The sequence below is a fragment of the Grampus griseus genome, assembly GCF_964374135.1.
Source record: "Grampus griseus genome assembly, chromosome: 12".
Classification (NCBI taxonomy): Eukaryota; Metazoa; Chordata; class Mammalia; order Artiodactyla; family Delphinidae; genus Grampus; species Grampus griseus.
Window position 1 is genome coordinate 38,136,397 of NC_139006.1, and position 18,787 is coordinate 38,155,183.

General features: G+C 37.6%; 1 protein-coding gene across 1 annotated transcript in view; it reads left to right on the forward strand.

The window, feature by feature from the left end:
- The first annotated feature begins 2,787 nt into the window (after window positions 1-2,787).
- Window positions 2,788-18,787, forward strand: part of THOC1 (THO complex subunit 1) — a 41,831-nt gene continuing 25,831 nt past the window's right edge. Inside the window, exons 1-8 of the mRNA XM_082667284.1 lie at window positions 2,788-2,891; window positions 4,776-4,849; window positions 4,943-5,003; window positions 6,238-6,304; window positions 9,089-9,207; window positions 9,675-9,723; window positions 10,134-10,229; window positions 17,935-18,017. Coding sequence (XP_082523410.1) covers window positions 2,838-2,891; window positions 4,776-4,849; window positions 4,943-5,003; window positions 6,238-6,304; window positions 9,089-9,207; window positions 9,675-9,723; window positions 10,134-10,229; window positions 17,935-18,017 — 603 coding nt within the window. The 5' untranslated portion in view covers window positions 2,788-2,837. The remainder of the gene's footprint in view (window positions 2,892-4,775; window positions 4,850-4,942; window positions 5,004-6,237; window positions 6,305-9,088; window positions 9,208-9,674; window positions 9,724-10,133; window positions 10,230-17,934; window positions 18,018-18,787) is intronic.

The following is an 18,787-nucleotide window of genomic DNA, read 5'->3' on the forward strand; positions in this document are numbered from 1 at the left end:
ATACTTCTTTAAACACTTATGTTAGGAATGACAATATGATCCTCACCCTTATCTAATTATAAGGAAATAATTTATGAGCCATTAACTAGGCCCATGGCCTCATAAGGATTCATAAGTTAAGACTCGAGAAAAATATAGGCTTTGGGATTACAGCTAGGGGTTCAAATCCCAAACCTAGCTTCCTCTAGCCATGTGACCTAGGACAGATGAACCTGCTTCCTCACTGATGCGTATAACTATGTACAATGTTGTTGTAAGGAGTAGGAATAATACAAGAAAAGTGTCTGGCTCATAGGAGGTACTCAATAAAACTTGACTATTATGACAGTATGACAGTGTAGAGCTAAAAAATTGAAATCAAAACCCATGGGTAGTCTCATGTTGCCAGTTACCTCTATCAAGAACCCTAACTCTTTGAGTTTGCTTCCTCATGTGTAAAGTGAGCATAATCGCTGTTACTCATCTCAAAATATCATTTAAAAGATCAAATGTCTTACTACACGTTAAGTGCTTTGGGAATTATAAGGCATTTATTAACATGATCTAAATGCTAACACATTTCTATCGTAGTGAGTTTTGATGCACAACTTTTTTAAATGCATCACCTACTTCCTTGCCTTACTGAATATCACTTCACCTCGAGATCTCAAGATCATACTGATGGCTGTGACGTTTTTGCCCTTTTTAAGTTATCTAGCATCAGACTGCTGTTTTTACATAGATTTTTTCCTAATTGTGGTAAAGTATAAATAAAATTTAGCATTTTAACCATTTTTAAGTGTACAATTCAGTGTCATTAAGTACACTTACAGTGCTGTGCAAACGCCACCCATATCCATCTCCTGAACTTTTCATCGTCCCAATCTGAAATCTGTACACATTAAACAGTAACTCCCCATTATCCCCTGATGTTTGCTGCTTTTTTTCCCTACTGTTTATCTGGCGTTTGTTCACTCATTAGCAACAACAGCTCATTTCTCTCCTTCCCACAAAATATACTGCTGGCTATAACTTGGGAGGAACCGCAAATGCCATTTTTAAACCAGTAACATTCTTTGGCCTGAAACACGAATACGATCTGGTTCCAACCCAGTTTTTCAACTCTATTTCTATTCAGAATCCAAAGTTTAAGTCAAAGTCAACAACTACCTTTCACTGTGCTTTCTTCTTTCCACACCTCTGCTCACACCTTCTTCACCCTTTGGAATGTCTTTCCTATTCACCCCTTCACACTCTGACCTGTCTATTGGAATCCTTCAGGGCCCAGCTCATATTCTCTCTTTTCCACAAAGGCTCCTTGACCACCTCATATGGTCCCTCTCTCCTTTGATCTCTTACAGCAGCTATGATGCAAATTACTCATGATCAAAATTGTACACTGCAGTTGTTTCATTTATGTCGACCTGAGCTCCTCAAAACAGCAATTAAGCTATATTATTTTGTTCATTCAATCATATGTCCATATATTTATTACTCATTCAACAAATACTGTCCACTGTGTATAAAGTGCCCAGCAAATGTGTGAATAAACACAATTCTAAGTCACTAGACTTTGATGGATGATTCAATAAACTCAAGCTCTTCTTCTGTTTGGATTTTGTAAAAAATAATTTTATTTACCTCTTGGGTCTTAGTTGTGCTCCACACAGTTAATAATCATCTATAGTATAATAATAATCCTAATACATCAGCTACCTATCAAATCAGTTAAAACCTGTTTATTTTGGCAATTTGGAAATTTACGTTGCACAATCAAACCTGAATGATTCTGTTGATTCTAAAAAGCCTTCAACGCTCCAGGTAGCCAGCACTGTTCACAATTCCCACTTAGGGACAAGATTATGCAAAGCTGTCTTTTTGTTAGTGTCCTGTATTCTCCCTGGATATCAACGAAGGGAAAAAGGTAAAGCGCGTCTAGCTTTCTTCATTTAGGTACACATGGAGGTGAATAAGAGCTGGTAGGAAGTGTTTGGGTCAGTGCTTCTGACCAGTGCATAATTCCAACTGAAAAGTTACTGCCACTTGGCTTCTCATTGGCCAAGGTAGGAAACTGCAAGGTTTTGCAGCTGGTGCCTCCAACCCTTGACCCGGCGCCACGCGCTATCCAATCAGCGCCGAGTACTGCGTTCCTCCAAGATCTTCCTCTTTCAGTATAGCCCTCTATGTGCCAGCAAAGTTAACGAATCCCCAAACATTCATGATAATACTTGCATTGCTATACAAGCCACACGCGCATTCATGACTTCACTGACGCTCCTCCACAGCCCAAGGATATAAGCATTATTTCTATTACTCAGAAGAGGAGGCTGCTCCTGAGCTACAGGGCCCATGAACTGTAGGGCAGAAACGCAAATCCGGAGCTGGGACCACTCCTCGAAAAGGACTTTGGTCCGGCGGTGCACGGCCACTGCCGACACTTCCCCAGCCTGGAGCTTTCCCGGATAACCCACCTGCCTTGGATTCTCCGGCGGCGGTTACCTTCCCTCGCGGCCCATTGAGCCGTAACCAGCCGCCTTTCACCAGCCTTCCCCAAAACAGGAAAACCACCGCCAAAGTGCGCGTCCCGGCCTGCAACCCGCAGCGCTTACAGGACAAGGCCACACATCTACCATCACCCCAAGGGTTACCCACGAACCCGAATCGGGCTTTGAGCGGCTGACTCCGGCTCCCAGCGCCAGCCCGTCCTCGGTCACCACAGACGCTCCCACCCCCCACCGGGCCCGCCCCTGCGCTCACAGGCCGCTCTAGCCGCGCACCGAGCCGGCAATCTCTTCGCTCCCGCCCTGACGTCATCGGCGGGCGCCGCGGCGCGGTGGCGGGCACGCGCGGCCGAGAAGATGTCTCCTACGCCGCCGCTCTTCACTTTGCCCGAAGCGCGGACGCGGTTTACGGTGAGCGGAAGGGGGGTGGGTGCGGCCCTGGCTCAGCGCTATTTTTTGCCCTCCTCTCCCTGAAATTACTCGAATTTTGCTCTGGGGTAAAGCGGGGACAGAGGCGTGTGCGCCGCGGCGACGGGCTCCCGGCCTCGTCGTGGGCTGGGAAGTGGCAAAGGCGCATTACCTGTCTCTTCCGCGCGTCCTCTGCGGTACGCCTCCACCTTCCCGCCGGCTGGTCCCAGGACCCCGCGTTCTGGGCGTGTCTGCGCCCTGCGTGGAGGGGTCATCCGCAGACTACCTCTGTCCGGGTCCAGGTCCTCTGCAGTGCTCTCTCAGCTGGTCAGGTGTCTCCAGAACTGGAAGGGGGCTGCTGAAGGGGGAGGGCGGGACTGACTTTAGCCCAGAGATTTGGCTCCCGCCCCGCCTCCTAAGCTGCCAGGTGGTTGTTCTGGCCGCTTATTCACCACCCTTTAATCCTCCGTATCTCATTCGTAAGAGATCGATGAGGAAAGTCCTAAGTGGGACAGGACAAACAGGTCAGCTTGGAAAGGGTTGTCAGCTGTCATTTTATTCTTACACATTGGGGAACAGTAGTTTAAGCATTTGGGAAACACTTTACAGAGCGTTTTCTTGTTAGCTTGTTTAACTCTTAGAATAGCACTGTAAGGAGGCTGTTTTATTATCCCTGGTAGATGAGATAAAAACTGAGTTAAGTTTAACTCTAACTCCAAAAGTTAAATGATTTACTTTACTGTTTTCTCTGACTTAAGACCCAGTATTCTTTTTATGTTGCCCATCACTAAATTGTTTGACTGTATTTTTCCCTAGTGCTCTGAAATTCTGCCAGGAGTAACTTAGGAATATCCAATATTGGTCCTGGAGGGGACCATTTAATGGGAGCTCATCTAGCCCAGTGCTTCTCAAGCTTGAGCATGAGGTGAGATCTCCTGGAGATCTTGTTAAATGTAGATTCTGGTTCAGTAGGTCTGGAATGGGGTCTGAGATTCTGCAGTTCTAACAAGTTCTCAGGTGATGCCACTGCTGCTGATGGTAGTAACAACCCTCATATTTAACTCGTGAGGAAAATGAAGCACAGAGGTAAGGGGGTATGCCCAAGATTACACAGCCTATTCACAGGCAGAGTCAGGAATGGACTTTTCCAGTATAAATGTAACTCCTGTGAGGTAACATTGATTTTCCAAGTGTATGTGAATTTTCACAGAATGAATGACTTGGCAATATTTTTGTCTTTCAATTATGACTGCTTTAAGACAACCAGCAGGTTTACTACTTTAAGACAATCAGTGTTTACTTGGTGTCAGGGGCTGTGCTGTGCAAGCTACCTAGACGAGGTAGGACTTTTTTTTTTTTTTTCCGAGGTAGGACTTTTGATGGGTCTTGAAGAATGGATAGAATTTGCGTGAGCACGTGGGAGGAATAATGGGAATGAATACACTAGAGTGAGCTTGATAGAAAATGATGGGAAAATGGCTAGACCCTAGTGGAGAGTATGTGTTAGGGGGTACTGGCAAATGAGGTTGCATAGCTTGAGTGGGATAACATTATCAAGGACGTTTAGAGGAAGCTACGAAATAAGGAGCCACTTAGAGATTTTGTTTTTTAAAAGCAGGATACTCTCATGAATGGGATATTTAAAAAGAAAGGAGGAGGGAAAACCTGGAATAAGAAAGTCTAGCTGGGGAGCTCTTGCAAGACTTAAAGTGATGAGTCTATATCAGTAAGTGGCATTTGAATAAGAATTACTGATAGAATGACTCATAGGTAATTTTTCCCAGGTATAAACATTTTTTAGTTAGACATACTATTGATGAGTGATATGTTTTTCAGTAAATAATAAGCAGAAATCTTTCCACTTATTTGCTATTTTTATTTTTCTAGAAATCTACCAGAGAGGCCCTGAACAACAAAAATATCAAGCCCTTGTTGAATACCTTCAGCCAGTTGCCTGGAAGGTAAGGCGTTGATATCCATGAAATAGGCTCGCTGAAATCTTTATACTTACCCTGAGCTGCTTTAAAAATGCAGGTGTTTTTTGTTTTTAATAGTGAAAATGAAAAAAAATGTACCCTTGACCAAGCTTTTAGAGGTGTTGTAGAAGAAGAAATTGTAAGTATGTTTTTCCTTTATTTATCGTTAGAATTTTGCTGGCAAATTAATATTATTTTTAAATTTGCTTTTATCCTTAGAATAGGTATTTAAACATGACTATTTTTTCTAGAGTGAACGTGCTACTTTGTGAAACCTAACTTGGTCATAGTTAGTATAGGAGTTGTGTAAGGATTAAGGGTTTTAATAGCACAGTTTGACTTGTTTAAGGGTTTGGTTTAATAAATGAATAGAGCCCTCTGCAAGTGAATATGTATAAGAAAATTTGATAAGAGGTCTTCCTGAGCAAAAACTGTAATTTGAAGGTGAGCCCTCTCGCTTTGCTGTATAAACAGTGACACATCTCTTGGTGGCATAAAAGGTCTAGTCCAAGGATGTTCAGCATGGGAGCTGGGATTCCATGCCCTCATTTTCCTATGGCATCCCCTTATCAGTTCACCTGCAAAAATAACAATAGCCTATCCAACTTCAGTAGAGAAATTTAATCTAAACATGAAAAATCTGAATTTATTTACCATTAGTGGAGCACCCAAATGAAAGGAAAAGTTTCAATAGTTTATTCTTGGTTTAGCAAAGCTTAGATCTCGAGAAGCTAGACCCTTTTCCCGTGGCCATAAAACAGTGTCCCTTTCTTTTGGACAATTCTATGTCAAATTCATTCTTTCCTCTTCTTCAGACCTAGTCACTTACCTGTTGTCAGGTATTGGGCAAGTTATTTTGCTTTTCTGAGCCTCAATTTCATTTGTAAGAGGGGAAATACCATGTTTTCATGGTGGTTGTGTGAAACGGCACTTAATGTACACTCAATAAATGCTGGATTTTATGATGTTATCAAACCTAAGCACCACCTCTCTTCTATTAAAACCCTCCCTCAGACATATTGATGCACCAGTACAATTAATTCCCCTGGCCCTGCCATTGAGTGAGTTATGGCCTCAGCACATGTGTAGTTGATTAGCTTATAGCCTTAATCATGCTAATGTAAGGATCTTCCTAAGACTTGGATTTTAAGTGAATCACCTGCTGTTTAATTATTTGATATACTTCTACGGTGAGGGTTATTACTGTTCATTTCTTAAATTTTCATCTTAGAAAGTAATTTTATCTTCTGTGAGAAATATCTTTATCCAGTGTTTATGATAATCAACTTAGTGTCAGAGGATATGTTTTTCTTATTATCAAATTAGTCTAAAGTCTGGCTCCTAAATTAAGTTGTTTTCTCCTTTGTTGGTAGATAAATCATTCATCATGTGAAAACGTTTTAGCTGTTATTTCTCTTGCTATTGGGGGAGTTACTGAAGGTAAGTATGGGTTTGTTTTGTCTTTTTTAAAAGCAATCTTGGGCGTGACATGTTTTATTTAAAACTTATTCTCCCCATACCTAATTGATTTTGTTCATTTTTAAAATTCTGCCTACCCCCTTTGCCAAGAAGTCCCATGGAAATTAGCTCACAGGTATTTCTTGTCACTAGTGTATACAGTGCACACTTTGGCACTTTCTTTGTTCTCCACTTGTTCTGTTCATCAGGTAAATATTTATTGAGCATCTACTATGTGTCTGGTACTGAACTAGGAATTGGGAGATTCATTGGTAAATAAAACATATTCGCTGCCTGTAAGGAGCCTAGTGGCTAATGGAGGAAACACGTCTAAATGTCTTACTGGGGCGGGGGGTGAAGTAGGAATGAAGTATGGTTGAAGTGATTCTCTAAACTTCAGAGTCTGAAGGAATCAGGATGGTCTTAGAAAGGAAACTGTAACATAAGAACTGGGATGTGAGGGATGAGTAATTTGTCAGGCAGAAACAGAAGGATATAGCTATATAAAGACCTGGTTCAGCATGACTAAAAAAAATGTAGAGAAGAATGGTGAGAGGATGATGAGCATGGTGAAGAAAAGAAGCAGGAGGGGTAGGTTAGGGCCATTTGTAAAGGGCTTTGTGTGCCATGCTAAAGAGGACCTATGGAAGAGCCATTGGATTGGGAGAAACTGCTGGCAGGAAAACTAGGTAGAGGACAATTAAAATGGGGCAGTGGCAGTAGGGGATAGTTTCAAGAGACTTTTATTTATTTTTATTTATTTATTTATTTTTAGTTATTTTTATTTAGTTATTTTTGGCTGCGTTGGGTCTTCGTTGCTACGCGTGGGCTTTTCTCTAGTTGTGGAGAGCAGGGGCTACTCTTCGTTGCAGTGCACAGGCTTATTGCAGTGGCTTCTCTTGTTGTGGAGCCCGGGCTCCAGGCACGCAGGCTTCAGTAGTTGTGGCACACGGGCTTAGTTGCTCTGCGGTATGTGGGATCTTCCTGGACCAGGACTCGAACCCATGTCCCCTGCATTGGCAGGTGGATTATTAACCACTGCGCCACCAGGGAAGCCCCTCGAATGAGATTGCCAGGCTTTAGCTTTGTTTTACTGAATCAGAATCTTTGAGAGTGGAATTTAGGTAATTTTCTATAGTTATTAATGTGAGTTAACTTTTGCCAAAGTATACTTCTGCTAAGGGCAGGGAGTATGTCTCTCAAATCTCTTGGATATACAGGACATAAAAGTATCACAAATCTAAGTGTTAAAGGACTTTAGAGGTCATATGGTCCAATCTTGTCTCTGACCTATCCTGTCTCCCCTCAGTAAAGTCCTTGGCAGGTGGTCATCCAGCCTCTACTCCCATTGATGGAGCTCACTATTTGATTTCTGTTAGATAGTTCTGATGGTGTGATTTCCCCTTTGTATTGAGTTGAAATTTGCTGCTTTATGCCTCCCTGGTTCTAGGCAGTATCCCTCACATCACATTCCAGATATGATCTTACCAGTGCAGAGTAGAGCTGGAAATACTACTTCCTGTTTCTGAAGATACTGTGTTAATGCAGTAATTTGGGCTAATAGTACCCACTCAGTACTTTTTTTTTTTTTTTTTTTTTTACATATCATGCTGAAGTGTCTACTTTTCCTAAACACTTAACAAGTGTTAGTATCTATTACGTAAAAATAGAAGGAAGAATGAGCAGGTAGGTAAAAGTACTTTTAGCTAGCCTAGATGACCTTAAAGTCTTTAATTTATTGCTTTACTTTAGTAAGATTGAATTTAGAAATAAACAACTTTTTATTTTACCCTTTTTTCCCTTGAAACAATGGTATTATTGTAAAAGTTTAATGAGTTGAAATCAGTATCAAATCTTTTTTTTTTTTTTAGAAACAAATATTTATTTTGCCACTTCAGAAGGTTTTTGAAAGCTTTAGGAAGAGTGGAAGAACAGAATTTTCAGTTTGAAGTTCATTTACCTTTTTTTTTTTTAACATCTTTATTGGAGTATAATTGTTTTACAGTGATGTTTTGTTATCTTTTTTGAAGTAGTTCTTTCAAATCACAGACAACTTAAATTTTAGCAATAGTACAGAACATTTGGAAATGAGAAGGGAACATACTAGTCCTAATTCTTCCACTTTAAAAAAAACTACCATTTATTTTGGTATATGGTTTTAGTTTCTCTGGTCTTTTTAAAAGATTTTATTGTGATAACCATAATACCCATACAGTTTTGAACCCTGCCTTTTTCACTTGACATTATATCATAAACATTTTCCAAGTTATTATAGTCGTCATAACCATCTTTTTTAATTGGCTGCATTATATTCTTTTGAATAGCTTAGTGGTGAAGAAAACAGACTGTGGAGCCAGACTGCCTGGGTTCGTATCCCAGCTCTACCACTTACTGGCTCTGTGATCTTGGGCAAGTTATTTAACTTCTCTGTGTCTCAGTTTTCCCATTCTATAAACTGGAGATAATGTTATCTACCTCATAGGGTTATAAGGATTACATGTGTTAGTATATGTAAAGCACTTAGTGTGCCTGACATATAGTAAATGCTCTAGAAGTGTTATCAAGAATGATTATCATCATCACATACCAAAACTTACTTAAGTATATCCTGTTTGGGGACTTGAGGTTGCTTCTGTTTCTTGTCTTTCACAGCCTTGTTAGGATTGACAAAGTATACCTCTAATATTTTCTTTAAAATTATTTTGCATGGGCTGTTTTACTCAACAGTATTTTAAACTTTTTAATTGGCTTGTGCTCCACTTGAAGGTATTTGTACAGCATCTACACCTTTTGTATTGTTGGGAGATGTTTTGGATTGCCTTCCTTTGGATCAGTGTGACACGATATTCACTTTTGTGGAAAAAAATGTTGCTACTTGGAAATCAGTAAGTGCCTTAGTTTCTTTTTCTGCTAATATTATCTTTCTATAGATCCAGAGTTCTGAGGGTAGTTTTTGTTGTTGTTGTTGTTTTTGTTTGTTTTTTGCTTATATTTCTAATATTGCTGATTGCCAAAAAGTTTGTCCGTATGAGAATTATATATTCTGCTCTCTTGGAAAAGCCAAGTAAAAGTTATATGGAGAAAAAAATGGAAGTACAAAATTTGAGTAGATACAATTAACTTGAAAACACACACTTTTACATGTTTAAAAATTACTTAGAATTGTGTTTTGTTATATATTTGAAAATATTTTTATTTCATTAAAATTGTTATTTGCTTGAAAAAAGTGAAAGTGGCATAGTAGATTCTCAGTGCATAGTAGTGTTCTTTAAAATTTTACTTCCTGTGACTTACTACTGAAGGATGTGCAACAACTTCAGAACAATAGTAATAATTTCTGTCTTAATTTCAGAATACATTCTATTCTGCTGGGAAAAATTATTTACTACGTATGTGCAATGGTAAGTAATTCAACAGTAAATGATTGTTTTTTAAAAAGTAAATGTGGCCAGGAAAACAGGTGGTGGAATTAAACACAGGTGGTAAAATTTTTAAAGTAGATTGTATCTTCATTTTTAAATAGCAGTCTGACTTATTAAAACTGATCATTTGCTTTAAATTAAACTATTCCTGTTCTGGGTATAAACTTAATGAAAAAAAAATTTAGTAAAGCTTGTCTTACCCATGCTAAACTTGTTTAGTTTTATTCCTAATTTTCTAGCGCTTTTTTGTGACAATAGTTTCTACCCCCATTTTGAGAACTACTGCTTTAGGAAAATACTTTTGACAAACTGGTTAAGAAACTTAGGTATGGTTGTAATAAACATAGAATGATCTCACCTGTGTAACCTTCGTTTCCATGTGTTGTTAGATCTCTTACGAAGATTATCAAAATCCCAGAATACAGTCTTCTGTGGACGAATTCAGCTCTTTTTGGCCAGACTTTTCCCTTTATCTGAGAAGTCAGGTAAGCTTTTGTACATAAAATGCTTTGCAGGAAAATCTTTACCAGATTAGAATCTACTATGATGATAACAAAGAAAAATGGTTCTAAAAAGTTGAAAACATAGGAAATTCCCACTTTATTTTACTTATAAGTAGTTATACCTGTCCCAGTGTATGGTACAGGTAACCCTTAAATAAAGTCATTGATTCCTTTTTTTCTATATCTGCAAGCCTGTTTGTTTGTCTCTCTTTTTTTAATATTTATTTATTTATTTTGGTTGCACCGGGTCTTAGTTGCGGCACGCAGGATCTTTGTTATGGCATGCAGGATCTTTAGTTGCAGCATGTGGACTTCTTAGTTGCAGCATGTGGACTCTTAGTTGCAGCATGCAGCTCCCAGTTGCGGCATGCATGCGGGATCTAGTTCCCCAACCAGGGATCGAACCTGGGCCCCCTGCACTGGGAGCACAGAGTCTTACTCACTGGACCACCAGGGAAGTCCCTAAAGTTATTGATTCTTTAAGTTCAAAGTTTATTAATAATGTACAGTTGAATCACACTGAAATATGTAGCTGTGAATCATGTTTTTATTTCATTTCCTAATGTATGCCTATTTTTCTGTTTTTTTCCTTCAGTCACTACTGTTCAGCCACATTGACTTTGTTCGTTTCTTTTATCATTTATTATTGTGAAATATAATGGTAATATGAAAAGTGCATAAAGTAAATATAGTATAATAATTATGAAGCAAATACTTGTGTAACCACTGTCCAGGTCCAGAAATGGAACACTGCCCACCACAAGGCTCTCTAGAGCCCACCACAATCTGTTCAAATACGCCAGATTTTAATCTCTTTGCTTCAGTCTTCCCTTCCTTAGTATCAGGCTAATATACCGCCTACTTCATATGTTGTTGTAAGGATTAAGTGAATTAAAATATGTGAAGAGCTTACAACAGTGCCTGCATATGGTAAGACCTATAGTGTATGTTAGCAGTTGTTTTACATGTGGCTTTCTTTTTGTCCTGCTAGATCTATGTTTTTTTTCTTTCCTCTTATTTAATGTGGTCAGGATTAATTTTGATTTATCAGTGTATTTACCACTTGTATTTCTGACCTTCTGTTTCCCCCTTTAGACTTTACTTTAGTGCAGATTTGTGTTTTCTTTGAAAATCTTTATTTCTTTACTCTTGAAGAATGGTTTCAATAGATAGAAGATTGTAGGTTGGCACTGGATATAGGATTTCATTTAGTGGGAGATAATCATTACTTTGCCTTCTAGCTTCTATAGATAAGGCAAATGTCAGTCTAACTCCTTTGAAGATAATCTAGTTTTTTTTTTTCTCTCTATCTGCTCTTAAGGTTTTATTTTTCTTTGGGTTTTTTGTTTGTTATTTGTTTGGGTTATTTTGTTTGTTTTTCAGTTTTATATGATGTATCTAAGCATGGATTTTTAAAATTTATCATTCTTCAGATTTGTGGGCATCTCGAATTTATGGATTGGTTGTCCTTCATCCAGTTTGTAAAAATTTAAGTTGTTATTTCTTCAAATATTATATATGCTTCTTTCTGTTTTCCTCTTTTTGGAACTCTAGTAGACATCCTATATCTTCTCACTGTATCCTGTCTCTTACACTTTCTACATTTTTCATCTCTTTGTTGCTCTCCATCACATTCTGCATAATTTCTTTAGAAATTTTTTCCAGTTCACTACTTCTCTCTTCAGCTATGAAAAATCTGCTGCTAAATGAGCTCTTAATTTCAGTAATTGTATTTTTTCATTCCTAGAAAGTCTTTTTTAAGTCTGCTGTGTCACTTTTTTAGTTTCTTATTCCCTGCTGATATTTTCAAACTTGTTTTTTAATTTTCTAACGAGGGTAAGCATTGTTATTTTTATGTGTCTGATAATTCCAGTGTCTTAAGTCTTTGTGGGTATGTCTCTAGTGTCTGTTTCTACTGTTTCTCACTGATTGTATCTTACCCCTTTGTGTTTCTGGTTAGTGTTTGATGTTATATTTGAGAAGATATTTGGGGGAATAATTTTGACACCTAGGTTAGATACCTTTCTCCAGATAAGAGTTTTCATTACTCCTGCCAGGCACCCTTACAAGGGTGCTACTACTAGTCCAAGATTACCTTAATCTAGCCCAGCTCAAGGCCTGTGATTCCTTAGATAATCGAGAAGACTTGGCACTGGACTGCAATTTGGTTGATCCCTACCTGAGGACGTAGGTCCCAGTCTAGAAGAAGGTTGGGGTAGGATTAGTTTCCCCACCTTCCTTGGACTCAGAGATTTATTTTTATCATCCTCACTTCAGGAAGCTGCTAAAAGAGTAGCTCAGTTTTGCAGCCGATTCTTCCTGTTTGGCAGATATCCTCAAGACAGAAGTGGCTTTGAGTGCTGATGATGCATTGCTTATCTTTCTTGCCTTCTTGATTTTTGCCATATATTCCTCACTGAATGTCAGCTCTTTACTATTTTTAAGAAAACAATTTTCTGTTTCTTTGCCTAAAACAATGCTGTGAACATGGTTTATGCTCTATAAGTATTCATAGAATTAATGTAATTTATCCAAGTTTTCAGTTGTCCTTAGAGGGTTAATCTGAATTAATTAATTAGCTAATTAATTAGCCTTCCATTACTGGAAGCTCAGCTTTTTATATTTTTTAACAGCTTTATTGAGATGTAAATTCACATACCATACAATTCACCATTGAAAATGTACAGTTTACTGTTTTTTAGTATATTCACAGGGTTGTGCAGTCATCATTGCAGTCTAATTTTAGAACATTTTAACTTCTAAAAGGAACCCTGCACCCATTAACTGTCACTCTCCACTTACCTCCATCCTTACCCTGTCTCCCAGGCCCTAAACAACCATTAATCTACTTATTGGTCTCTATGGACTTTCCTATTCTGGACATTTTAAAAATGGAGTAATAAGATATGTGGTCTTTTGTGACTGGCTTTTTTTTTTTTAACATCTTTATTGGAGTATAATTGCTTTACAATGTTGTGTTAGTTTCTGCTGTGTAACAAGATGAATCAGCTATACGTATACATATACCCCCATGTCTCCTCCCTCTTAAGCCTCCCTCCCACCCTCCGTATCCCACCCCTCTAGGTGGTCACAGAGCACCGAGCTGATCTCCCTGGGCTACGCAGCTGCTTCCCACTAGCTATCTGTTTTACATTTGGTAGTGTATATATGTCAGTGCTACTCTCTCACTTCATGTGACTGGCTTTTTAAACTCAGCTTAATACTTTCAAGGTTCATCTGTGTTGTATGTATCAGTAGTTCATTCCTTTTTATGGCTGAATGATATTCTCTATATGGATATACCACATTTTGTCCATTCATCAGTTAATGGACATTTGAGTTGTTTCTGCTTTTTGGCTATTGTAAATAATGGTGCTGTGAACATTTGTGTACAAGTTTTATGTGGATGTATGTTTTCACTTCTCTTGGCCATATACATAGGATGGAATTGATGGGTCATATGGTAACTGTTTTAATTTCTCCTGGATAGATAACTAAGAGTAGAATTACTGGGTCATATGATAACTCTGTATTTAAGTTCTTTTTTTTTTTAATTGGGGTATAGTTGTTTTACAATGTTGTGTTAGTTTCTACTGTACAGCAAAGTGAAGTAGAGTTCCCTGTGCTATACAGAAGGTTTTCATTAGTTATCTATTTTATATGTATTAGTGTATATATGTCAATAATCCCAATCTCTCAATTCATCCCACCCAACGTTTTCCCCGCTTCGTGTCTATATGTTTGTTCTCTACATCTGTGTCTCTATTTCTGCCTTGCAAACTGGTTCTTCTGTACCATTTTTCTAGATTCCACATACATGTGTTCACATACGATGTTTGTTTTTCTCTTTCTGACTTAACTTCACTCTGTATGACAATCTCTGGGTCCATCCATGTCTCTACAAATGATGGATTTAAGTTCTTGAGGAACTACCAAACTGTTTCCCAAAGAGGCTGCATCATTTTATCATTGATGCAAGTGCGTTCCAGTTTCCCCGCATCCTTGCTAACACTGACTGTTTATTGTCTTTTTTATTATAGCCATCCTAGGGAGTGTACAGTGGTATCTCATGGTTTGGGTTTGCATTTTTGTAATGACTAAAGATGTTAAGCATCTTTTCATGTGCTTACTGATCATTTGCATGTCTTCCTTAAAGAAATAGTCTATTAAGATTCTTTGCCCATTTTAAAAATTGGGTTATTTGTCTTTTTATTACTTAGTTGTACAAGTTCTTATTATATTCTGGATACTAGACCCTTATCAGATAAATAATTTGTAAATATTTTCTCCCATTCTGTGGATTTCCTTTTCACTTTCTTGATCGTGTTGTTTGCAGCAAAAAAGTTTCAAATTTTGATGAAGTTTAATATATCTATTTTTTCTTTTGTTGCTGGTGCTCTTGGTGTCATATCTAAGAAACTGTTGTCTAACCCAGCAGTCCCTGACCTTTTTGGCACCAGGGACTGGTTTCGTGAAAGACAGTTTTTCCACGGACTGGTTCAGGCGATGATTCTAGCGATGGGGAGCGGCAGGTGAAGCTTCAATCACTCCCCTGCTGTTCACCTCCTGCTGTGTGACCCGGTTCCTAACAGGCCGCTGACCGCTACTGGTCCACGGCCTGGGGGTTGGGGACCCCTGGCCTAACCCAGAGTCACAAAGATTTACATCTGTGTTTTCTTCTAAGAGTTTTAGCTCTTACATTTAGGTATATGATCCATTTTGAGTTAATTTTTGTATGTGGTGTGAGGTGGGGTTCTAATTTCATTCTTTTTATATGTGGATACCCAGTTGTCCCAGCACCATTTGTTGAAAAAACTATTCTTTTCCCACTGAATTGGCATCTTGCCTTCTTTTTACCTTCAAAATATCAAGATCAATTGAACCTTAGGACCTTGGCACTCATTCTGCTGTCTGTAATCCTTTTGTTCGTTATTGTCACATTACTGACTTTTGCTGTCACTCAATCTCGGTTTAAATTTTACTACCTTAGAGAGGCTGTCTTTGAGCATCTAATCTAAACCTGCCACCACAGTAACCCATTATCACCACCTGATTTCAAATCTCTTCTTAGAATTTAGCACCACCTGGCATTTTCAGTGTGTTTGTGTTGTTCACCTCTGTATTTTCTGTGCCTAGTAACTTCTAATACCAGATATCTAGGCACTATTTAAATATTTGATGAATGAAATTCTATCTCTTTGTGAAATGAAGTGCCCCTTCATAAGTACTGATTTGTGATTTCTTTTTCTGGAATTTACAGAAAACATAAAAACAAGGTTTCAATTCTCAGCCATTCTTTAGTCCTTCCTGTTGATCTCTAGCCTCCACTCTCATTTTTAAAAAAACATTTTAACCTCTTTTTCAATATGCTACATTCCTAGATTGACAAGACATAGAGAAATCACTTTTTTCTTATTAACTAGTTGAAAGACTAACAATAATTGCTAAAGGTAGCTTTCAACTATATATATATCTTTTAATAAATTATATTTTTAAATTTAATTTTTAAATTATAAAATTACCCAACCTTGTTTCAGAAAATTTGGAAAATGAAGGGAAAAAAAAATCATAATCAATCCTGTCACCCTAACATAAGCTAGGTTGGCATTTGGGGATGTCTTCTTGCAGTATTTTTTCTTCTTTTTTTACATTTGATTGCATAAGATTCACTAGAGTATATCCCAAGACCTTCAGAAAGCTGTCTTCACATGTAATTTACCCATTAAATTTAGTAAAGTATGACTGAGATTTTTAACCTGAGAATTATGGCATGTGCTTTGTTGAGTAATAAACAAAATGGACAAAGATATTTTAAGTAGTCAATGCTAAATGGTCAGCCAGGTTCATTCACTAGCTTAATGATGTCATCTAGCATACTAGCTTTTAAAAAAAACTTCTTGTTTTAAAATAACTTTAGACATGAAGAGTTGCAAAGATAGTATAGAGTACCCAAATAGCTTCACCTAATGTTAACCTCTTACATGCCATGGTACAGTTATCAAAACTAAGAAATCAACATTGGTGCAGCACTGTTAGCTACAGACTTTATTTGGATTTTACCAGTTTTATCAGTGCTTTCTTTTTTAAGGATTCAATCTGGGATCCTGTATTACTTAGTTGTGATGTCACTTTAATCTCCCCAATCTACCCAGTCAGTGACAGTTCCTCAGTCTTTGCTATTTTTTCATGACCTTGACAGTTTTGAAGAGCACTGGTCAGATAATTCGTAGAATGCCCTCCAATTCATGTTTGTGTGATGTTTTTCATAATTAGATTGAGGTTATAGATTTGGGGAAGAAGACCACAGAGGTGATGGGCCCTTCTCAGTGCATCGTTTCAACATGGTATTGATGTGTCTTTTTACTGGGGGTGTTATCTTTCATCACTTATTTAAGATATTATCCTTGATCACCATATTTCTCTACTACAAAGTTACTATTTTCCCCTTTGTAATTAATAAATATTTGGAGGGAGATACTTCGAGGCTATGCAGATACTTTTTCTCCTTAGACCTTTGCCGGCTGAGTTTAGTACTGTTCATCAGTGGATCTTGCCTGCAGTGATTATTATTAGGTTGTCCTGGTGGTGATTTTCTATTCCTTTCATTCCTTCTACGTTTATGAATTGGGAGTCTTCTCTAAAGGTGAGTTGTCTTGGGAATTCCCGGGCGGTCCAGTGGTTAAGACTCTGCGTTTCCAATGCAGGGGGCCTGGGTTTGATCCCTGGTCAGGGAACTAAGATCCTACAAGCCTCGCAGTGCAGCCAAAAAAAAAAAGAGAAGAAGAGTTGTCTCTTCTCCTTTGTTTACTTGTAATTCAGTCATCTATTTCAGTATGAACTCATGGATATTTATTTTATATGGGTTATAATCTCATAATATCATTATTTACTTTGTTGCTCAAATTATTATAGTTTTCCCCATTGGGAGCTCTTTCATGTAGGCGAGGATAGTCCAGGCACATCTTGTATTTTCCCTGCCCAACCCCTGGAATCAGCCACTTCTCCAAAGAGCCTGATTTGTTTTACTTAAAAATGGTGTTTAGAAGACAAGATCTGGGACCTAGATAATGCTATTTGTTACTAGAATATCACTGCTTCTAAGCCCTCTCAGTAGACAGAGCTTGGAAAGATACATATGTATACTAACATGTATTTCTGTATCTGTATTTCTGTATCTGTCTACATTTTTTTTAATGACCAACAACAAAAACAATGTTATCATAGTGACTGATAACTTGTGAGTCTAATCTAGCACCAATAGATCTGCTTATTTATAACTTCTTTCCCTGACAGCGAGAAACCTGGCCCTCACTAACTATATTTCCTATAAATATTGTTATACATTCACACTTCTTGAATAATACAATTTCTACTTGTGCTTCAGCAAAATTATAAATTACTACATATTGCATTCTGTAAAATTGTTCTAGAATATTCATAAATAACAAGGATCAATATATCTGTCACAGTGTATACAGAATTCAGCATACTCTAAAGGCACCTTAAAAGAAATGAATTTTAGAAAGAATTTGAAAATCAAGTGTGATGTTATTCTGACTTGATCTTTTGCTTAATTATGGATTTATCATTTTATGTATTTTGGTTATATGACAACAAAGTTATACTCATAAACAAGTTTAGGTGTTTGATGGATTTGCTTTGAAAATCTTTTTTTTTTTTTTAATAGGTCTTAACTTGCAGAGTCAGTTTAATCTGGAAAATGTCACTGTTTTCAATACCAATGAGCAGGAAAGCACATTGGGTCAAAAGGTGAGGCTGATATGAAATCTAACATAACATATTTTGTTATTGAGATAACTCAGATGAATGGGTCTTCTAAATCAAAAATTTTAAAAACCTTTGTTTTCAATTTATAGAAATAATATGTATTCTGTGTAGAAAAAAATGCCAACAAAATAGAAATATTTAAAATAAAAAGTACAGCTACCCCATAATCCAAGGCCCCAAAGATAACCACTCTTAACATTCTTTTTTTGTCCTTACAGGACTTTCTGTGTATATGTAGTTTTATTCCAAAATTGAGGTCATACAATACATACTGTTCTGAAAATCACTTTCTTCTTTTAACAGTATGAAATGGTTGCATTTCTGCATCAGTACATTTAGATTTGTCTCTGTGTTTTAATGTCTCATGATAAGTCTTTGGATATATCACAGTCTCCTGTTACTGAGCATTTAGATAATCTCTAATAGTGAAAACTTGTTAACAACATTATAGTAAATAGCATTTTGTATATCATTGCTAAATTATGCCTGTGTCTCCTTAGGATAAATTTTGATAGGTGAAATTTCTGTGTCAAAATAAATGCATATATATCAAATTTTGATAACTGTTGCCCGGGTACTTCTCAAAAAAGTTGTACCCATTTATACCACCCCAGTGGCACATAGAGAATGCCTTCCCATTTCCCCACAGCCTCACGCCAACATGGGGAATTACCAGTTTTTAAAAATTTTTGCTTAATTGATACATACTTGAAAGGTAAGTCGTCTTTGTTTTAACTTACATTTCTTTGGTT